Source organism: Heterodontus francisci, chromosome 8 (assembly GCF_036365525.1).
Source record: "Heterodontus francisci isolate sHetFra1 chromosome 8, sHetFra1.hap1, whole genome shotgun sequence".
Classification (NCBI taxonomy): Eukaryota; Metazoa; Chordata; class Chondrichthyes; order Heterodontiformes; family Heterodontidae; genus Heterodontus; species Heterodontus francisci.
This window is the reverse complement of record NC_090378.1, coordinates 51,533,711-51,556,313: the sequence shown is the minus strand read 5'-3', so window position 1 is coordinate 51,556,313 and position 22,603 is coordinate 51,533,711. Positions and strand designations below refer to the sequence as shown.

General features: G+C 40.7%; 1 protein-coding gene across 3 annotated transcripts in view; it reads left to right on the top strand.

The window, feature by feature from the left end:
* Positions 1 to 16,143, top strand: part of rnf11b (ring finger protein 11b) — a 57,827-nt gene extending 41,684 nt beyond the window's left edge. For all 3 annotated transcript variants that reach the window (XM_068037152.1, XM_068037151.1, XM_068037153.1), the window contains 2 exons: positions 10,901 to 11,070; positions 11,990 to 16,143. In XM_068037152.1, the coding sequence (XP_067893253.1) occupies positions 10,901 to 11,070; positions 11,990 to 12,161 (342 nt within the window). In that variant the 3' untranslated portion in view covers positions 12,162 to 16,143. The remainder of the gene's footprint in view (positions 1 to 10,900; positions 11,071 to 11,989) is intronic.
* Positions 16,144 to 22,603: the final 6,460 nt, after the last annotated feature.

The following is a 22,603-nucleotide window of genomic DNA, read 5'->3' as shown; positions in this document are numbered from 1 at the left end:
CATTGGACTAGTTGCAGCCTGCCAATTTGAAAATGCCCTGTTTATCCCTGCTCTCCTCTTCCTGTCCTTTTATCTGTGCGAATATATTACTGTCAACTTCATGTACTCTTTCTTATCTTGTGTTATTAACCTTTTGTGTTGCACCTTATCAAATGCCTTTTGGAAATCGAAGTATACTACAACTACTGGTTCCCCTTCATCTGCCCTTCTGGTTACATCCTCAAAAAGCTCTAATGAATTTGTCAAACACAATTTCTCTTTAGTAAACCATGTTGACTCTGATCATGCTAAGAATTTCTAAGTGCATTAAGACTTCCTTCATAATAGATTCCAGCATTTTTTTATTTATTCATTTTATTTTTATTTTTTTATTTAGAGATACAGCCCTGAAACAGGCCCTTCGGCCCACCGAATCTGTGCCAACCAACAACCACCCATTTATACTAACCCTACAGTAATCCCATATTCCCTACCACCTACGTACACTAGGGGCAATTTACAATGGCCAATTTACCTATCACCTGCAAGTCTTTGGCGGTGGGAGGAAACCGGAGCACCCGGTGAAAACCCACGCGGTCACAGGGTGAACTTGCAAACTCCGCACAGGCAGTACCCAGAATTGAACCCGGGTCCTTGGAGCTGTGAGGCTGCGGCGCTAACCACTGCGCCACTCCCGATGAGTGTCAGGCTAATTGGTCTATAGTTTCCTGTTTTCTCCTTCCTCCTTTCCTGAATAACAGTGTTATATTTGTTAACTTCCAATTCACTGGGACTGTTCTGGAATCTGGGGAACTTTGGAAAATCCACTATCTCTGCAGCTACCTCTTTTAGAACCTCAGGATGTAGGCCGTCAGCTTTTAATCCCTTAAGTTTTCCAATACTTTTCCCTACTGGTATTGATTACCTTAAGTTCCTCACCCTTAGCCCTTGGTGACTCTCTATATTTCTGATTATGTAATTTGTGTCTTCTACTGTGAATACAGACACAAAACACTTGTTCAACGTCTCTGCCATTTCCCACGATAATTTCTCCTGTCTCTGCCTCTAAGGGATCAACGTTTATTTTAGCTATTTTTTTAATATATACTTGTAAAAGCTTGTACTTTAAATTTTTCTGACTTGTTTACTCTGATTCTATTTTTTCCCCTTTTTGTTCGCTAAAACACTCCTAATCCTCCGGCATACGACTAATCTTTGCAACGTTATAAGCCTCTTCTTTTAATCTAATACTGCCCTTAACTTCCCTAATAAGCCACGAATGGATCTTTCTAGCTGAGTTTTTGTTTTTTCATGGAATGTATTCTTGTTGAATATTTTTGAATTGTTAAATGTTTCCCACTGTTTATTTACTGTCATACCTTTTGAGTCTATTTACCCAATTAACCTTAGACCTTAGCCAGCAGTAGCCTCATACCTATGTAATTGGCTTTAAGTTCAAGATTCTTGCTTGGGACTGGAGTATGTCGCTTTCAAACTTAATATGGAATTTAATTGTATTATCTCTTTTGCCTCCCCCCCCCCCCCCCCCCCCCCCAAAACAGAGGATCTTTTACTATGTGATTACTAATTAACCCTGCCTTATGACCCAATACTAGATCTAAAATAGCTTTGTCCCTAGTTGCTTCCACAACGTATTGTTCCAGGAAACTGTTGCAAAAGCATTCTACAAACTCATCTTCCAGACTACCTTTGCCAATTTGATTTGTCTAGGCTATATGAAGATTAAATTCTCCCACAATTATTACATTCCTTTTGTTGCAAGCTCCAATTATTTCTTGCTTAATGCTCTGTCCAACGGTATAACTACTGTTAAGTACTCCCACCAGCGTTTTCTGACCCTTTTTTAAAATTGCTAATCTCCACCCATACTGATTGTACTTCCTGATCTTCTGAGCCAAGATCCTTTTCTCACTATTGTCCTTTTGCCCTCCTTTACTATGAGGGCTACTCCTCATTTTCCATTCTTTTTGCCCTTTTCAAAATGTTTTGTACCCTGGAAAATTTATCTCCAACCTTGATCACCTTGTAACCATGTTTCTATAATGATGATTAGAGCTAAACCATTTATCTCTATTTGTGCTGCTATTTTATCGAATTGTAAAAGTTTTGTGCACTCAGATAAAGAGCCTTTTTATACCATTCTTTGGGCCTTATTCGCTGATGCACTATTTACGTTAAACTCTTTTTTTTATTCATTCATGTCCCACTCTGCTTGCCTTTACCTAAAGCACTACACTGCTCTGTTGCCTCGACTTTTTTTAGATTTCTAAATCTCTCTTCACCACCTGGTCTTTACCCCCCACCCCCATCCACCTTTCTTAGTTTAATACCCTATCCACAGCCCTAGTTCTGCGATTCGCCAGGACACTGAGCTCAGTTTGGCCTAAGTGAAACTCATCCCAACGGAACAGCTCCCTCTTTCCCCAGTACAGGTGCCAATGCCCCATGAATTGAAACCGCTTCTTCCCACACCACTCTTTGAGCCATGTGTTTAATTCTCTCATCTGCTTGACCCTATGCCAGTTGGCATGCGCCTCAGGTAAAAATCTAGAGATCATTACCTTTTTGAAGTTCTGCATTTTAATTTGGACCCTAATTCCTCAAACATTTTATTTTTTCTTAAGCAGAGCTAGGAATGATCTGCTATGTCATTTGGTTCTTATGTGGACCACAGCAACTGAATTTCCCCCACCCCATCCTCCTCGCTCTAAGTTTGTCTCCAGCTGCGAGGAGATGCCTTTTTAACCCTGGCTCCAGGCACAGGCAACACAAACTTCAGAACTCCCAGTTCCCAGTTGTGGTTGCAGAGAACAGTATCGACCCCCACCCCACCCCACCCCTGGACTATCCTGTCCTCTATTACTACTGCATTCCTTTTCACTTCCCCCCCCCCCCCCCCCCCCCCGAATGGCATCCTGCATCATGGTGCTATGGTCAGTTTCCCCATCCACACTAAGTCAAGGGCCGAGGTTCCTCCATCACTGCCTGACACACTGTTGCATCGCCTAACATACCTTTTTTTAATTCATTCATGGGGTGTGGGCGTCGCTGGCCAGGCCAGCCTTTATTGCCCATCCCTAATTGCCCTCGAGAAGGTGGTGGTGAGCTGTCTTCTTGAACCGCTGCAGTCCATTTGGGGTAGGTGTACCCACAGTGCTGTTGGGAAGGGAGTTCCAGGATTTTGACCCAGCGACAGTGAAGGAACGGCAATATAGTTCCAAGTCAGGATGGTGTGTGACTTGGAGGGGAACTTGCAGATGGTGGTGTTCCCATGCGTTTGCTGCTTTTGTCCTTCTAGTTGGTAGAGGTCATGGGTTTAGAAGGTGCTGTCTAAGGAGCCTTGGTGCATTGCTGCAGTGCATCTTGTAGATGGTACACACTGCTGCCACTGTGCGTCGGTGGTGGAGGGAATGAATGTTTGTAGATGAGGTGGCAATCAAGCGGGCTGCTTTGTCCTGGATGGTGACTAGCTTCTTGAGTGTTGTTAGAGCTGCACCCATCCAGGCAAGTGGAGCGTATTCCATCACACTCCTGACTTGTGTCTTGTAGATGGTGGACAGGCTTTGGGGAGTCAGGAGGTGAGTTACTCGCCTCAGGATTCCTAGCCTCTGACCTGCTCTTGTAGCCATATAAATACTGTGGCTACTCCAGTTCAGTTTCTGGTCAATGGTAGTCCCTAGGATGTTGATAGTGGGGGATTCAGCGATGGTAATCTCATTGAATGTCAAGGGGAGATGGTTAGATTCTGTTTTGTTGGAGATGGTCATTGCCTGGCACTTGTATGGCACGAATGTTACTTGCCACTTATCAGCCCAAGCCTGGATATACCTCCATAACATCACCTAGCCCCGTCCCTGCCTTACCCCTGCTGCTGCTCTAGCTCTCATCATGCCTTTGTCACCTTGTGCCCAAACTATTGCAATGCTGTCCTGACTGACGTCCCAGCCTCCAGTCTCTCAAATGCCAACTCATCCAAAACTCTGTTGCCCCTGTTCTATCCTGCAGCATGGTCTGCTCATCCATTAACACTATGCTTGCTTACCTACATTAACTCTAGGTTTCCCCCCCCTGCCCCTAACAACCCTAATTTAAAATTCTCATCCTTGTGTTTTATATTACTCCAGGGCTTCTCCCCTCTCTATCTCTGTAACCCTTTTTGTTTCTTTGATTCACTGTCCATTTTCTTGATTACGTTTCAGTGAAGTGCTAAGGCTGCTCTTCTACATTAATTGCATTATATGTTTTTAAATGATCAGGAAGTTACATAAACTAATTGTGAATGTCTAATGATTGCAGTGGTTCACTGTATTTTCTCAGTGACCTTATCTAAGCAATTAATCATTCCACTGAAAATGTTATGGTCTGTAATTTTTTGCATGTCCCCAACTATATTCTGAGGCAGTAATTGTGCTGTAATGGAGGATAGGTGAAGAGTGAGATAAACAAAGTAACTTGTATTTATGTAGATCTTTCTTGCCTCAATGCCAAAGCACTTCATGTACAGTGAATTGCTTTGAAGTACAGTTAATATTGTTGGTCAAATGTGGCAGCTATTTTTGCACAGCAAGGCCCATAATTAGCAAATGAGATGAATGACCTAGTAACTTTATTTTTTGCAGTGGTGGTTGAGGAAGGAAATTTGGTCAGGAAATTCTGAACTTTTCTCAATAATAGGTTTTCTAACATTGCCCTGACAAGTCAGATGGGACCGACTTTAGTGTTGGATCTGTAGGATCTCCAATGTTGAGCTACTCTTTTAATAACTAGTTGACGAGAACTGCTTGTCCAACATGCACTACTGCATGAGCAAAGCCTTTCTCCAATTAAATACTGGGAAAACAAGCCATTGACACATAGGAACATAGAAAATAGGAGCAGGAGTAGGCCATTTGGCCCTTCGGGCCTGCTCCGCCATTTAAAAAAGATCATGGCTGACCGTCTCATTCAGTACCTTGTTCCTGCTTTCCCCCCCCCCCCCCATATCCCTTGATCCCTTTGGCATTAAGAAATGTATATCTCCTTCTTCTTGAATATATTTAATGATTTAGAGAATTCCACAATTGTGTTTGGTCACTGCCGCAGACTTCGCTCCTTAGCCCCCGATTCCATCCTTTTCCCTGGAAATGGAGGCTTAACAAGACAGTTCACAACCTTGGTGCCATTCTTGACCTCAAGATGAGCTTCCAACCACATATCCTGGCCATCACTTAAGGCTGCCTAGTTCCACCTCTAACATTGCCCAACTCTGTCCCTGCCTCAGCTCATCTGCTACTGAAACCCTCCTCCATGCCTTTGATACCTCTAGACCTGACTCTTCCAATGGTCTCCTGGCCAGCTTCCTGCATTTTGCCCTCCATAAACTTGAGGTCTTCCAAAACTTTGCTGTCCATGTCCTAACTTGCACCAAATCCACTTCACACATCATCTCTGCTTGCTGACCTATACCGGCTCCTGGTTAAGCAGTGCCTTGATTTTAAAATTCTCACCCTTATTTTCAAATCCTTCCTTGAATGGGGCACGAACTCTCAACCTCTTGACTTGGATGATGGTGCTTTCAACTAATAATCCATATTTACTGTACTTCAGAAAAAGTAATGCAAAATGGAGGCCAGGTATTCACAAAAGCAAGAGAATATAACTACTATAAACAACTGTGCTGATGGAGTATTCAGATCATATGCTCTCAATGCTGTTGGACCTAGTTTAGTGATCAGGAGGGAACTAAGCTGGAGGCGGAAACAAAATACCTTTTTTAAAAAAAAATTTGGTGAAAACTTAAACCACTTCAAAGTAAAGATTACAAAACCATTTTTAAAAATGCAAACCTGATGTGATGGGGTAGAGTTTCTGCTATGGATGCAAATTGCACAAAATTGTAGTCGTTTTGAGAAGTTTATTTTATCCTAAAGGTTTCTGCTCAAACTCGATTGAATATCACCAAATGTAAAATCTGTGTACCAGTGCAATCGGCAGTGTTTTAGAATGCAATTTTTTGTTTTGCTTTTTAAAAAAAGATCCTTCATTATATTTGAGTGGTAATTTGGTGCAGTTTGATTAGTACAGCTGAAAATAGGTTTATTGCAAGATAAGCATTTTTAATCGGTGTCAAGCCCACCTGCTAGCAACCTGATTTTAAATCACTAAAAATTATTTTTAAAATACTGCAAAACCATTTGCTAATTACATTGGTGTACAATAGTCAGCTTCTTGGGCAATGAAAACAAAAATGACGTTCAAAATCTTTTAAAACATTCTTTTGGCATATAGATCCTGTGTCTAAAAAGAAAAACAGAAAAAGCTTAAATACAAGGTTCACCTCAAAGCCCTACAAATGGGCACAGTTAGTGGAAACTTAGGACGACTAATCATCTTGATCTGGGGGCATGTTTTTTAAAATGGCACAACTCCGTTTGCATTGGATGTAATTTGCACTTGAAATTCCTCGATCTTTTGCACTGGTTTAGTTGATTTCACATTAATTGCGCTGGACAAAACAGCGCAACCTAGCAGCAACTCCAGGCCGATTATTAAATAAACAGAATCAGATGCTTAATTTTGAAGATTGCCTCCATTAAATGTTCAGTTTTTTTTTGGATGATGCCATGGTTTGAAAGCTGTAGTCCTGAATTGTGCATAGTGGAGCCAATTTTGATTTCCTTGAAGTTAAATTCATCTGCAGCTCACAAACAATTCAGTAGGTTAAAAGCAAAACAAATGTTACAAATAGACAGTAATTCAGTCAGGATAAAAGACAGGTTTTGAATGGGACCCTTTTATTGAAGTCACAGTTCTAAAGGATCCCATCAAAAATATAGCCCTTTTCTCTCCAGTATTGACTAACCTATTGTGATTTTTGTTTTTGATTCATATATTTTCTTTTTTTTCAGTGGGTTCCTATTGCTCTTCAGATCATGTGCTGTATTTCAAATTATATGATTTATTGAGTGTTAATATATTCAGATTTTTGGGTCCAATCATCGTTAAAAGATCAGTAATAAAGTTATTTTTTTAAAGTTAGCAACAAATTGAAGAGTTGCTTGCTGAATCTGTTACTTATATGGCACATTACAAGTGCATAAATTATTTTACTTTTAAATGTCGTTCTGCTTTTCTTGGCCAGTGGTGGGCAGGTGTCTTCCTTTTTTTATATGTCCAATCTCCTCTTCTTTGGCCTCCTTATCTCGAGAGACAATGGGTAAGCACCTGGAGGTGGTTAGTGGTTTGTGGAGCAGCGCCTGGAGTGGCTATAAAGGCCAATTCTAGATTGACAGGCTCTTACACAGGTGCTGCAGAAAAGTTTGTTTGTGGGGGCTGTTACACAGTTGGCTCTCCCCTTGCACCTCTGTCTTTTTTCCTGCCAGCTGCTAAGTCTCTTCGACTCGCCACACTTTAGCCCCGCCTTTATGGCTGCCCGCCAGCTCTGGCGAACACTGGCAACTGACTCCCACGACTTGTGATCAATGTCACAGGATTTCATGTCGCGTTTGCAGACGTCTTAAAAGCGGAGACATGGATGGCCGGTGGGTCTGATACCAGTGGCGAGCTCGCTGTACAATGTGTCCTTGGGGATCCTGCCATCTTACATGCGCCTACATGGCCAAGGCATCTCAAGCGCCGCTGACTCAGTAGTGTGTATAAGCTGGGGATGTTGGCCGCCTCGAGGACTTCTGTGTTGGAGATCTGGTCCTGCCACCTGATGCCAAGTATTCTCCGGAGGCAGCGAAGATGGAATGAATTGAGACGTCTCTCTTGGCTGACATACGTTGTCCAGGCCTCGCTGCCATAGAGCAAGGTACTGAGGACACAGGCTTGATACACTCGGACTTTTGTGTTCTGTGTCAGTGCGCCATTTTCCCACACTCTCTCTTGGCCAGTCTGGACATAGCAATGGAAGCCTTTCCCATGTGCTTGTTAATTTCTGCATCTAGAGACAGGTTACTGGTGATAGTTGAGCCTAGGTAGGTGAACTCTTGAACTACTTCCAGAGCGTGGTCGCCAATATTGATGGATGGAGCATTTCTGACGTCCTGGCCCATGATGTTCGTTTTCTTGAGGCTGATGGTTAGGCCAAATTCATTGCCGGCAGCTGCAAACCTGTCGATGAGACTCTGCAGACACTCTTCAGTGTGAGATGTTAAAGCAGCATCGTCAGCAAAGAGGAGTTCCCTGATGAGGACTTTCCGTACTTTGGACTTCGCTCTTAGGCGGGCAAGGTTGAACAGCCTGCCCCCTGATCTTGTGTGGAGGAAAATTCCTTCAGAGGACTTGAACGCATGTGAAAGCAGCAGGGAGAAGAAAATTCCCAAAAGTGTGGGTGCGCGAACACAGCCCTGTTTCACGCCACTCAGGATAGGAAAGGGGTCTGATGAGGAGCCACCATGTTGAATTGTGCCTTTCATATCGTCATGGAATGAGGTGATGATACTTAGTAGCTTTGGTGGACATCCAATCTTTTCTAGTAGTCTGAAGAGACCACGTCTGCTGACGAGGTCAAAGGCTTTGGTGAGATCAATGCAAGCAATGTAGAGGGGCATCTGTTGTTCGCGGCATTTCTCCTGTATCTGACTAAGGGAGAACAGCATGTCAACGGTCGATCTCTCTGCACGAAAGCCACACTGTGCCTCAGGGTAGACGCGCTCGGCCAGCTTCTGGAGCCTGTTTAGAGCGACTCGAGCAAAGACTTTCCCCACTATGCTGAGCAGGGAGATTCCACGGTAGTTGTTGCAGTCACCGTGGTCACCTTTGTTTTTATAGAGGGTGATGATATTGGCATCGCGCAAGTCTTGAGGTACTGCTCCCTCGTCCCAGCACAGGCATGAATGAGAACAGGCAGAGCCTGCTTGAGTTGTGTACCTATCATAACCTCTGCATCACCAACTCATTCTTTCACACTAAACCCTGTCACCAGGTTTCATGGAGGCACCCAAGATCACGTCGTTGGCACCAGCTAGACCTCATTGTCACAAGGCGAGCCGCCTTAAACAGTGTTCAAATCACACGCAGCTTCCACAGTGCGGACTGCGACACCGACCACTCCCTGGTGTGCAGCAAAGAAGTTGCATCATTCCAAGCAGAAGGGCCACCCGTGCATCAACACGAGCAGAATTTCTCACCCACAGCTGTTACAAAAATTTCTAAATTCACTTGTAACAGCCCTTCAAAACACTCCCACAGGGGATGCTGAGACCAATTGGACCCACATCAGAGACGCCATCTGAGTCAGCTTTGACCACCTACGGCAAAAGTGCGAAGAGAAATGCAGACTGGTTTCAATCTCATAATGAAGAGCTGGAACCTGTCATAGCCGCTAAGCGCATTGCACAGTTGAACTACAAGAAAGCCCCCAGCGAGTTAACATCCGTAGCACTTAAAGCAGCCAGAAGCACTGCACAAAGAACAGCCAGGTGCTGCACAAACGACTACTGGCAACACCTGTGCAGTCATATTCAGCTGGCCTCAGACACTGGAAACATCAGAGGAATGTATGATGGCATTAATCAACCATCAAGAAGATCGCCCCCCTCAAATCTAAATCAGGGGACATAATCACTGACCAATGCAAACAAATGGACTGCTGGGTTGAGCACTACCTAGAACTGTACTCCAGGGAGAATGCTGTCACTGAGACTGCTCTCTATGCAGCCCAGCCTCTACCAGTCATGGATGAGCTGGACATACAGCCAACAAAATCGGAACTCAGTGATGCCATTGATTCTCTAGCCAGTGGAAAGGCCCCTGGGAAGGACAGCATTACCCCTGAAATAATCGAGTGCCAAGCCTGCTATACTCTCAGCACTACATGAACTGTTAGTCCAATCTATTAGCATGGAATTTGCAGCCTTAGGAGTCCACTAAGTAGTATGCCACTTTGCAGTAACGACACACGCTACTGTTGCTCTTCAAGTTAACTTGTGACACATTATAGTAATTAATGGAGGTTACAGGCTTTAGTTACTTAGTCATTGCTCTTGCATTGTTCATACGGAATAGTCATTCACTTGTCAACTCAGCCTCTTGCAATTCAGTATTCAGCAAGTCAGAACAGAACAGTCAGATCCAGAATTTTCTCCTGTATAGCAAACCTGGCTGAGCTATTTTTATCTGTCACGTCATCCTGCAAGTAGAGATTTCTGCTCAGCATTTTCTTAATGTGAAACTATTTTCCTCTAACCGTGAATTTTAGTTGCTACTTAGTTTGCTGGGCAATACTCCAAACAAATCAAACCTGTATATAATTTTTGAATCAAAGTCATTGACTGAAATTTTCTTAACAGAAGACTAACATAATAAGTGAAAAATCAATAAACTTAACTCCCTTTTTAAAGGGATAGCTGCTGCATGAAACTGTTGAGCAAACCTTTATATGGTAGAAAAAAACTATTATCGTGCAGAAGTGATGCACTTGATCAACATATTAAAAATTAATTTTGTCAAAGACTTTTCAAAGTTAAGTGGTATCATGAACATGGCCTTTATTGAGCAAATCTTAATTATTTTGGAATAGATTGATATTTTGTTTCATGTTTTGGTAATTATTGTATATAATAATTTCCAAAGTACTTAACTGAAGTCTCGAGGCTTCCTGTGCATCCATAGTTTGAGTCATATTAATTCATTGCTGAACTGCAAGCTGAGTTAGCTGGCAATGAATAGTTCCATGATTATGGGAATATGGTGGTGATATTGACCATCTTGCCCACATCACACATGCATCCTCCTAGCTGCCTCCTATCCTTTTGTATGGTAAGCTTCGAAGTATACTACTATGGTAGTGTGAATACAGTAACTACTTTTTATGTTCTGTATTTAAAACCTTAGAGTTTGTTGCTACACCTTAATTGAAGCATTATTACATTGTTCCAATGTGTCTTTTTTTTCTCTTTCTGCTCCCATCTATTAGGAACAGGTGCAGGTTCCTGTGTACCATCCTACTCCAAGTCAGACCCGGTTAGCCACTCAACTTACCGAAGAAGAACAGATCAGAATAGCGCAAAGAATAGGGCTCATTCAGCACCTGCCCAAAGGGGTCTATGACCCAGGAAGAGATGGATCAGAAAAGAAAATTAGAGAGTGAGTTTTGAATTTTCATCATTTTAAAAATTTCTAAAATTTGTCAGACCAAGCTTGCTGGGGCAAGCAGTTTTTGCTCTTTCTATTAGATGGACACTACAGTTAACCTCATGTACCCCACTTTTGGTACAAGTTAGAATGATGGTACACGCCCTCCCCACCTTCCTTTCTCTGTTCCCTTCAAGTAACACAGGTGGTGTACTCCGAGTCATAGAGAGATACAACACCGAAACCGGCCCAACGAGTCCGTGCCATCAACCACCCATTTCCCTCTCTCGTCCCCACCTTCCCTCAATTCTCATGCCACCTACCTACACTAGGGGCAATTTCCAATGGCCAATTTACCTATCAACCCACAAGTCTTTGGCATGTGGGAGGAAACCCACGCAGTCACAGGGAAAACTTGCAAACTCCACACAGGCAGTACCCAGAAACGAACCCGGGTTGCTGGAGCGGTGAGGCTGTGGAGCTAACCACTGTGCTGCCCTGTCTTTGTTTAACATTTACCAGTGCTGTGCTTCTGATTAACCTGTTGAGAATGCTGATGTTCAACCCTTGCAGTGTCAAAACTGTTACCTTTTCCCTGTTGTCTTTCCTTAGATTGTGTCTTCAATATTCAACGTTTTAACTTGTGTTTCTGATGTGTTCTAAATTTTAATGTTTGATTTGCAAATTTTCCTGTGGCTCTATCAGCATGTTTTCTTTCTGTGGCTCAAACCAGCAAATTATAAATTATTGCCTTTTGACAGTTGTGAAATGTTAAATGTAATATTCATATTGAGAATTCACTTTTCTAATTGTATCCAGAATGCTTAGAAAGCACCATGTGAAGGACTGTTGGATGAATTTGTACAGTAACTTTTTTTGTGTGCAATAAACTAGCCTGTGTACTTCTAAGCATTTTTTTTTGCCTTTTCAGGTGTGTTATATGTATGATGGACTTTGTTTATGGTGATCCAATTAGGTTTCTTCCATGCATGCATATTTATCACCTGGACTGTATAGATGACTGGCTGATGCGATCCTTTACATGCCCTTCGTGTATGGAACCAGTGGATGCTGCATTGCTTTCTTCGTATGAGACCAACTGAGAAGGTTTTGTCTTCTATATCTAGATACCATGGAAAAAAAAATCCTGATCTCTACCACTGAGCCAAAGAGTCAGAGATTTGGAGAACCCTGATTGTATGCGATCATGTACTAAGTACAACACTGATGATAACTCATGACTGCAGTTGTTAAAAACTTATATATATGTAATACTTAACTGCTGTTATTAAAAAAAAAACCTACAAAGCCCTGACCACATGTTGTGTACCTGAAACAAAGATGGACTCATATATTTGAAGTGGCCATTAGTTTTGTCACATGAGCACAGATTGTAAAATGTGCTCGCATGTTAAAGAAACTGTATCCTCTCTTTGACACCTTTATTATGGCTGATCAGAGTTGTTTTATATCCGATGCATGGAACGCTGTTTTCACACAAATTGGTTGTTACAAAAATGTCCCATGCAGCAGAACTCTCAGGAACAATGGGTGCTTGCTTTCTTTTGGTATACAAATTATTTGGGGAAACAAATTTTTAAAATAATTGAGGTGCACTTAAACTTTACATCTGCTGTAGCTTAATTTATATATGCATATGTACATACAGATGCATATATATGTGCGTGTGTGTGTGTGTGTGAGGGGATGCGAGTGCCTGCCTGTAGATTTTTATCTGAATAGTTAGCATTTCCTGTGCCTCGTTAGCCAATGTTTATTTAACCAGAAGCGCCTCTGCAAAGATTGGCATGTTGGGTCTTTAATTTCCTTGATTAAAGAATAAGGCAGTAAGATGTTTTATCATTTAAGTGTTCATGTACCCCAAAGTTTGATTTGTTGGGATGTGATAGAAGAAATATAGATCTATATTATGAAATTTAGTCTTTTGGCCTACTTCAAGGATACTGTTTCTGTACTGCAGTATGTTGCGTTTAATATTTTGCATCTTGGTTTTTTCCAACAATGATTTGAGGGGATACTAACATTTTGGTCAGGGCTTTGTTTATAGGAAAACTCTAGGTGCCAGTATAACAAACAACTTATGCAGAAGATTAAAATGTTTGTTTACTTCCTTTGATTTTTTGAAGGATCGTTTTGGCTTCAGTTCAAATATGTAGTGGTACTAAATGCATGCTGAAGGCAGAGTTTGTAATACAGTAATATCTCCCACAGTCCTCCAAGCAATGTTGATGCGGAATAAGAGACATAAATGCCAATGCTGAGCCTGTGGACCACTGTCCTGAAAGAAAAATGACTTTCTATTCAAAAGCCTGGAGAGCACACAGCAGATGAGTAGTGAACAAATAGAATTGTTTAATAAAGTTTTGATATAATGATTGAACTCAATTTAAAATATTAATTTTACAACCTGAAATGAAAAAGGGTTATTGTCCTGTATCAATTTGGCAGTTGTCCATAAAGCATTGAGATCAAAATCCAAATCACACAATACTTTTTCTTTTTACATGTTAAACAAAATGGCAGCATATACAGCACAGTGTTTACTTATGTTGGTCAGCTTGTAGTCAACCTGTACCATCTCAACTGAAGCCATGGCGCAATTGAAATTTATCTAATCTGGTTGGCACTAGTTGCAAAGATGAGGAATAGTGAAGCATTAGCATGTTAGTAAATGAATATTAAATTAATCAGAAACTCCAGTTGTATCTAACATTTTAAAAAAAAAATTCAATATCAAAAATGCAGTGGATTGCTCGAAGGGGCATTCTCCATGAAAAGGTACTTGCCAAGTATATTGAGGAGATGACGTCTGTGAGCTCTCTTCATTATGATGACGTGCAAGTGATATGCAACTTTTCAATACAAATTGTTATTTTATCTTTTTATAAAGTTTGCAGATACTTTTTCATGAAAATCGTGCCTCTTTTACAAATGTTATGAAAAAAAATCAAGTTGTGAAATTAAGAAAAACCTTATAAGTGGACCTGGAGTTTTCCTTTTTTTAAAAAAAAATCTTTGACACTGGCACAAAAAAGTAGGAATTTAAGCTTTTTTGCACAGTTCTTTTCCATTACAAATGGAACTCATGGCCTTAGGTCTTTTGAAATTTATGTCTTGTTACGAGCCAGACTAGCATGGTGCTCAAAAAAAATTGATATGGGATACACCTCTGTTCATTATGAAGAATAATTACAGAGACTGCATTTGAGAATCTAGCAGTTCCAGTGGTGTTCAGAGGTTCTAGTAAAGACGGATGTATTTTTCAAAATCTTCACATTTTGCATTCAAGGTTCTCAAATTTTTGAGTACTACTAGCTAACGCAGGTCTTCCAATCTAATGGAAACTGTGCTTCGATAAATTAATAGCTAGAGGGGAAATTTGCTCAAAATGGCTTAAAGGCTCTAGCTTTAATGGTCTGGCATAGTTTGCAAAATAAGAGGTAAGATTTAAATTCAAATATTTCCCCATATAACATGAGGGGCACGAGTTGCAATAGCTGCCCTGGTATGGTTAAGAACCGTTGGTCTTAAATCAGTGAAAAGGAAGACCTGTATTTGTGCAATATTTTCAATTGAGAAACCATAGTATTTACAGCTTTCTTTTATGTCCATTCCACAAACTTTTTGGTAACTGAACACTTACTGTAATTATGTTTAAATTTCAAACTTTTAGTGTGCACAAATGTGGGAGTAATCAAGAGTTGTGTGCGAAACTGATGGAACATTGATCCATTTTATTTATAAGTGGCCTATTACACACATTGATGCAGCAGTGGTGAGTTGAATAGTCTTTTAGCGGTGGTATGTTTCTAGGCACTTTGTGTTAATGGTTGTGACACTGATTTTGTTTTGATACTGTTTTAAAAGACTCTCAGTGCTCCAAGCTTGTAAGAATTGGCCTGCCCCCTTGACTGACTCGGTGGCAGCATGGTTTTTAAACGAGAACCTTTTTCTTCCTTTTATAAATGTTTCACCCTGATTATACTTCCATGTTATTCTTCTTGACAATTAATTGGGTGTGGACTTCACTACAGCTTTTGATGTCAAAACACCAAACAGGTAATTTATTCATTAGCAGCATGGTTATAATATTGTTTCCCCACCCCCAAAAACATTTTTTAAACATTCCTGTCATCTGAGTAAAATCTACTACACTGAACTAAAGATTTGTTTTGCACCTCGACCTGAGAATTGATAACTCTCTAAGAAGGGATCAGGTTTAAGTGTTGAGCTACCATGAGATTGTGTTCTACTGCCTTTCTTGTCCTACGGCCTCCCCCCGCCACCCCCAACCAGCAAAATGACCATAAGCATTTAAAACTAGTTTCTTGCCTTCCACATACTGCCATTTGATTCTAACATGGCCCAACATAAGCACATGTATTTTGTGTGCAACTAAATACACTCCACTAATTGAGATTTTTGGTTTTAAGCAAATAAAAACAACTTACTGAAAATGGAAACACTGTTTTTCTTTTTGTCTATTTTTGGCCTGTTGCTACCTTAGCTACAGCTGCTCAGTGAGCTCAAAAGTTTGAGGCTTTTAAATGTATCCTAGAGTGAAAAAGTGAACCACCTTTTTTGATTACATTGGGGGAACAAGGGGGCAAGATAACCTTTTTAACCTTCAATTGTTAGTATTTTAGTTTAAAATATTTTTGTCAAGCAGATTATGCCTGCCTACTACTGTGATAACTGTGTAGCCAGAAATTTTTAATGAGCTTACACAGCTCTTTTAACACTGTTAATGAAAAGACTTTCCTGAGTTAATAGAGAATCTTTTCAAATGTGGCATGATAGATTCTTGGACATCAGATTTGGTTGAATGATTTTTTGCTTGAATTTTCAGAATATTCAAAAGCATAAAACAGTAAATTTCCTGGCTATATGGTATGAGATATTTCTATGCACATTGTAGGCCATTTATTGCATTATCTATTCCATCTTGCTGAAAAGTAGAAGGTTGTAAAGTTCTTTACAAGTTGCATAACCAATGTGTTAAATTTGTTCTGGTTTTATTTATTGGTAATCAACTTGTCTTAATAAATATGCTTTTTCATTGTTTAGGTTCTTGACATTTTGAAATGTTGATTTTAAGTTACCGAAGTGTTTTGTGTGGTTTAAACATCTTCAGTTGTGTACCTATTTTTGTTTTGAAAGTGAAGAACCTTACAGCGCTTTAGTTCTGGTGACAAAAAAGTATTGGTAAAGTACTGCACGAGACATTCCACTTGCAGCAGTGGTTGTAACCATTGCATTTTAGAGGAGGGGAAAAACATAATTTTGTTTCAGTTAGCTTAATTTTAGTGTCTAATCGTGGATTGGTAATTCAAATCCTATTTATATTTAAAGCATTGCACATTCCAATGAGCAGAGATTCATGTATAATTATTTATGGGCTTGCTTAAGACAGCAGGTATTAAAAACTGCAATACTTAAAAGTAATTTTGAATGGTGTTTTTTTTGTAATGTGCCCCTCGACTACACTGTCAACTTGAAAAGATCATATCACCTATTATGACTGCAGCAATTGCAGATCTAACTAGATTGGAGTACCTTGTCTGGAGACCTCTAGGATAGCAGGTTGGTGTTCTGGTTAAACTTGTCGTTTTACTTGGAGCCAAGGTAAGTATTTATAAGCACCCATTTTTGCATAACTGTTAATTAGTTGACTAAGACTAGGATAATACCCATAGATTGTTTACATTATGTAAAGGTGCAAGATTGCCTGCTGTTAACTAAAAGTTGCCAGATTATAATTTTGTTAATGACTGCCATTTTTGAGGATGCAGATGGAAGGCTGTTCTTAAAACAGACCAGAATTGCACATGGTACCCTGGATGAGGTTCCTGCCCAGGCATTGGGAGAGCATGCTTAAGAACCATCATCTGGTCGTCATTCAGGTTATAATCTCCAATGTAACCTCTGCTATAGGTAACATGTAGTCTTGAGGGTTGGTGGGGTATCACATGTAAAGCCCATTGATTATTTTTAGGCCCTCAGCACAGGCTTAGTGACCTTCATACTAGTCACCAGTTGCTTGCTGTGTCCATGTACAAATCCATGGTAGTGTATATTGTCAACAAAAGTGGAGCTCTTCATTATCTGCTGTTGATATCAGAACTACCTGGTGACATTAAGATTGGCCTATACTGTAGTAGACTCATGAATTTATTGGCATGAAGGTCTGCATTGTTTAGAAGTAATCTTGAGGTTGGCTTCAGATTGCAACCTATTTTTAAACTATTGCACAAGTAACATGTGCCACTGTTTTTCATTTAATACATTGTGTTCCTTTTTACGAAAGTTCTCCTCCCTTTCTTCCAATTTACAATAAGTAAGTGCTTAAAGTATATCTGAATCTAGTCGCCCTTGACAAATCTCAAATTATTAATTGAGACAGCTTGGCTCTCCTCCCATCACCCCCCCCCCCCCCCCCCCCCAAAATAAAAAAACTGGCCATCAGTCAAGATTGCATCAGTTCTTGGCTAAGGGCAACAAAGCAGAATGGCTATTGTGCATGGCAGCCCACCAGCATGAAACCTTTCTCTAAGGTTTATATTAATCTATAATAATGTCTTGAGAGCATTTTCCGGTTTGCTACTTGCACCCTTGTGCTTTCAGCAAATGCTACTATTTGAATTTGTATAGATGAGAGCTTGAAATCCAGAAAACCTTTTTATAGAATCATAGAATGGTTACAGCAGAGGAGAACAACATTTGGCCAGTTGTGTCTGCCGTAAAGGCCTGCTCGGGTATGCAATTGAAACCCGACCCAAGCCCAATAGAACCACATCCAACCCGACCCAGCCCTAGTCCTTTTATTTTTTTTTGCCCGACCCGACTACCAGAATGAAGTTGATTATAGGAAAGAGGTTGTGCTCTACCTTGGATGGAATTGCTCACTGCAGACTAGTGCAGAGTCCATATGCATGTTTCCCGCCTTGATGTCCTGGCTGTTCAAATTTTGAAGCTTTTCCCTCCCTGAGCGAAAGGCAACACTGTGTCCGGCCCGATCTGAACCTGACACGTCATCGGGTCTGGTCAGGTTTGGGTCGGGTAGCCATGCTTTACTGTGCCACCTGTCTGCAAGAGCAACTCAGCTAGTCCCATTCACATGACTACATCCTGGTACTTGGTTCATTAGCGTACCGAGATCTTAAAGGGCCATCTGCTCTTGCTGATAGCCCTGCAAATTTTTATTTTTCTTCAGGTGGTTACCCAATTCCCTTTTAAAAGCCATGGTTGAATCTGCCTCCACCACACACTCAGGCAGAGCAAACCAAATTCTCTTACATAAAGAAGTTTTTCCTCATGTCTGTTAGTTCTTTTGCCATTCACTGTAAATTGGTGCCCTCAGGTTCTCCATTCTTATGCTAATGGAACAGTTCTCCCTATCTACTCTGTCCAGACCCCTTATGATTTTGAACACCTCTCAAATCTCCCCTCAATCTTCTCTGGGGAGAACAGCCCCAGCTTCTCCAATCTGGAGCTGAAGTCCCTCATCCTGGAACCATTCTCATAAATCTTTTCTACACTTACTCTAAAACCTTCACATCCTTCCTAAAGTGGTGGTGCCCAGAACTCGGCACAATACTCAAGTTAAAACCATACCAGTATTTTGTAGAGCTTCATAATCATCTCCATGCTTTTGTACTCTATGCCTCATATTTATGAAGCCACTTTTTCAACCTACCCTGCCACTTCAATGATTTGTGCACATATACTGCCTCCTCTCTCTTCCTGCACCCCATTTAGAATTGTTCCCTTTATCTTGCATTGCTTCTCATTCTTCTTACCAAAATGTATCATTTCACATTTCTTTGCATTAAATTTTATCTGCCATGTGTCCGCCCATTCCACCAGCCTAGGTATGCCCTCTTAAAGTCTATTACTATCCTCACAATTCACAATACTTCCAAGTTTTGTCTCATCTGCAAATTTTGAATTTGTGCCCTGTACATCCAAGCCTAGGCCATTAATATCAAGAAAAGCAGTGATCCTATTACCGACCCCTGGGCAGACCGACTCCAATCTGAAAAATAACTGTTCACCACTGCTCTCTGTTTCCTGTCACTAAGCCAACTTCATATCCATGTTACCACTGTACCTTTTATTCCATGGGTTTCAATTTTGCTGGGAAGCCTACTATGTGTCATTTTATCAATGCCTTTTGGAAGTCCATGTACACCACAGCAACTGCATTACCCTCCTCAATCCTCTTTGTTGCCTCATCCAAATAAAAATCAGTCAACTTAGGAATACATGCAGGATTTCTTTAATTAATCTGCACTTGTCCAAGGGATAATTGTCCCAACTCTGTCTTCTGCTGCTTAATCAATCTCCTAACCAGGTTAATAATTTGCCTTCATTTCCATAAACTTTAATTTTAGCTAATAGACTCTATGTAGATCCTGATTGAATGCAAAGTCCATAGAAAGTACATCCATAGGTGGTACCCTGTCTAGTACCTCAGTTATGTCCTCAAAACATTGGTAGCTTCATTAAACATGACCTGCCATTTATAAATTTATTAACCTGTCACCTTCACCCTTTCAGTGAATGAAGACACATGAGATATTGTGCGTGACCTGTTCATGATAGCACATGACTCTCTGAAGGACTACTGTTCCACAAACAGCAAACTTGTCCACGTGTGCATGCTGTGGATGACTACAGAAGTGCCTGTGACCAGTTTAGCTGGAGTACTTTGATTATATAGGGATCATGGAAATGGCAGTTTATTCATCCATGCTATTCAATGCTTTGATGGTAAATGCGATGAATACAAAGGGACTTGTAGACAAGTGGTTACAACAAGGAGTTCCATAGTGTTCACTTGCACAGGCCCTGCCTAGGGGGGTGGAGCTATGTCATCAGAACATCCTCTATAACTGTTATGATCCTGTAGTTTTTTTTTCAGGGAGAATTCTGTGTGCCTTTAAGGCTGGAAAAGGAGCAGTACTGCTTTAAGGTAACAAGCTCCAGAAACTGAGTCAAAGACTGTTTGGGCGCTGCTTTTGGGTGGCGCAGTGGTTAGCACCGCAGCCTCACAGCTCCAGCGACCCGGGTTTGGTTCTGGATACTGCCTGTGTGGAGTTTGCAAGTTCTCCCTGTGACTGCGTCGGTTTCTGCCGGGTGCTCCAGTTTCCTCCCACAACCAAAGACTTGCAGGGTGATGGGTAAATTGCCCCTAGTGTAGGTAGGGAATATGGGATTAATGTAGGATTAGTATAAATGGGTGGTTGATGGTCGGCACAGACTCGGTGGGCCGAAGGGCCTGTTTCAGTGCTGTATCTCTGTATAATACATTCTCGTTGCTGGCATACAGCCATTCAGAGAACAAGGACACAAGATACAACGTTAAATTTAATTTTGAACTGGCTTATAGTGGAAACAGACTGTTCTGTCTCAGAGACAGACAGTTGGACCAGTATATACTGAAAGAAATGAGAGCTCTCTCTCAGTTTATTTAAACCTTATTTATTACGCTCTCAGAATTCTGATGTCAAGCCAGATTAATTACCTAAAAGAAAATAATCAAATTCCTTTAACAACTGAACTGCAATTGTTGAAAGCATCCCTTCAACTGCTGAATAAGACTATGGATTGTTCTGTTAACTTTTTTTCCCCCCCCCCATCTGACGGCTGTGAGGACTTCAAGCAACAGTGGACTATTCCACATTGGAAGATTTCACTTCGGCAGGAGCGTAAATATGCAAGGACACTAATGTTCCTATTTTAAATGTTTATATCTAGTGTTTAAGAATTTAACTGTTTAGCTCAACAGATTAGTTTTTCTAACTAAAGACACCTGGTTTGGCAAGCCTCATTTGGGCGTTAAAAGATGGTACAATTTGGCTGGGTCTTTTTCTTTAATTTGTAAGTTAAAAATATGTTAGGCGATCTGTGGAGGGACGGGATTGCATCAGCAGTGCATTTCTCCCACCACAATCCGAATCGTATATTTTGATTGGGAGCTTGGACTTGAGTGGTCGGTCGTAGCAATAACATTGTCTGTAACTTGCCTCAGTCCATCTGCTGCTGGAATCCTTTTTCATGCTTATATCACTTCCAGACTCAACAATTCCAATGGTCTCTGGGCAGCCACCCTGCATAAACTTCAGCTGCTTCAAAACTCTGAAGTCCTGCTCAGCCATCACCTGGCTCGCTGACCTCCACTGGCTCCTGGTCTTCTAACACCTCAAATTTAAAAATATCATCATGTTTGTATCCGTTTCCTGGCCTTGCTCCTATCTTGGTAATCTCCCACTACCCTGAAAATTCTGCATTCCTCCAACTCTGGCATCTTGCGCATACCCTACTCTCTTTACCCCACCATTGGCAGCTGTGCCTTCAGCTGTCTATGCCCTAGGTTCTGGAATTCTCCACTACCTCCTTTTTAAGACCTTCCTTACCCCACTTAATTTTCTTCTTTGGCTGATTATGCTCCTTTTGAAGCATCTTGGGATATTTTCCTATGTTAAACTTGCATTTACATTGCACTTTTTTGTTGTAACTAACTTTACACATAAGCTATATTTATGAATGACTGACTAAGATAAAAATCAGGAAAGGCATAGCTATAAATCCAGCATTCTAACATTTTTAATCATTAAAAAAATATGAAAATAGTCTTAGTTCTGAATCCAGCAGAACATTGAATCATGTCAAAATTCAAATCCCATTTATAAATTTTAAATCACAGCAAGAATACAATGATCAGTTTTTGAGATGAAAAACTCATTTCAGACTAGTGTGTTGCTTAAAAGCAAACTGTGTTGTCGTGTAAGTTGAAGTAAACGGTTAAAAATATATATAATATGATGCAAGAGTATTTTGCAAGAGAACAGAGGAAAATCTGGCTGTTTGAAGATAGAGGTGATAGATGGAATCTTTCAATTAATTTACCATTTCCCACCACAGCACATTCTTACTTTTTGATTAAATCTTGCTTTCAACATTTTAAAAGGATAATTTCAGAATCTATGTACTTTTGAAAAACTCTGCTTTAGGTTATGAACAATGTAATGTACAATACAGGTAGCAAGAGTGTTTCTTTAAATGTGTAAAGCCAATTAGTATGTGGGATTTTAAAATTTATGTTGTGTATTTGTTTTAGGGCTAAAATTAGATCAAATGAATGATCCATTACTAGGAAGATGTTAATAGGAACAGGCAGGGTTACCAACCCCACTTCAGAATTGTGCTGGGATTTTCCAGAAATTGATATAGAATCTCTGGCCATTGCTATGAGAAGCCCAGGAGAATTTATTTATATTTTTTTTAAAAAGTTTTAATTTTCTTTAAACAGTTCCATATATTAGCTATAAAAATGTTGGTGATGGAGAAAAGCAGGCTGTTTTGAATGGGGCAGCTGGAGGTGGGGCTCCTGTGATGTAATCTCGAGGAATATGTTCAACCAGAGCTGGCAACCTTAGGAACGGCTAGATCACATGCCAGTGCTCTCTTTGCCTGCCCCCCCCCCCCCCCCCCAAGGTGGCAATCTGTCAGAGGGCACAGT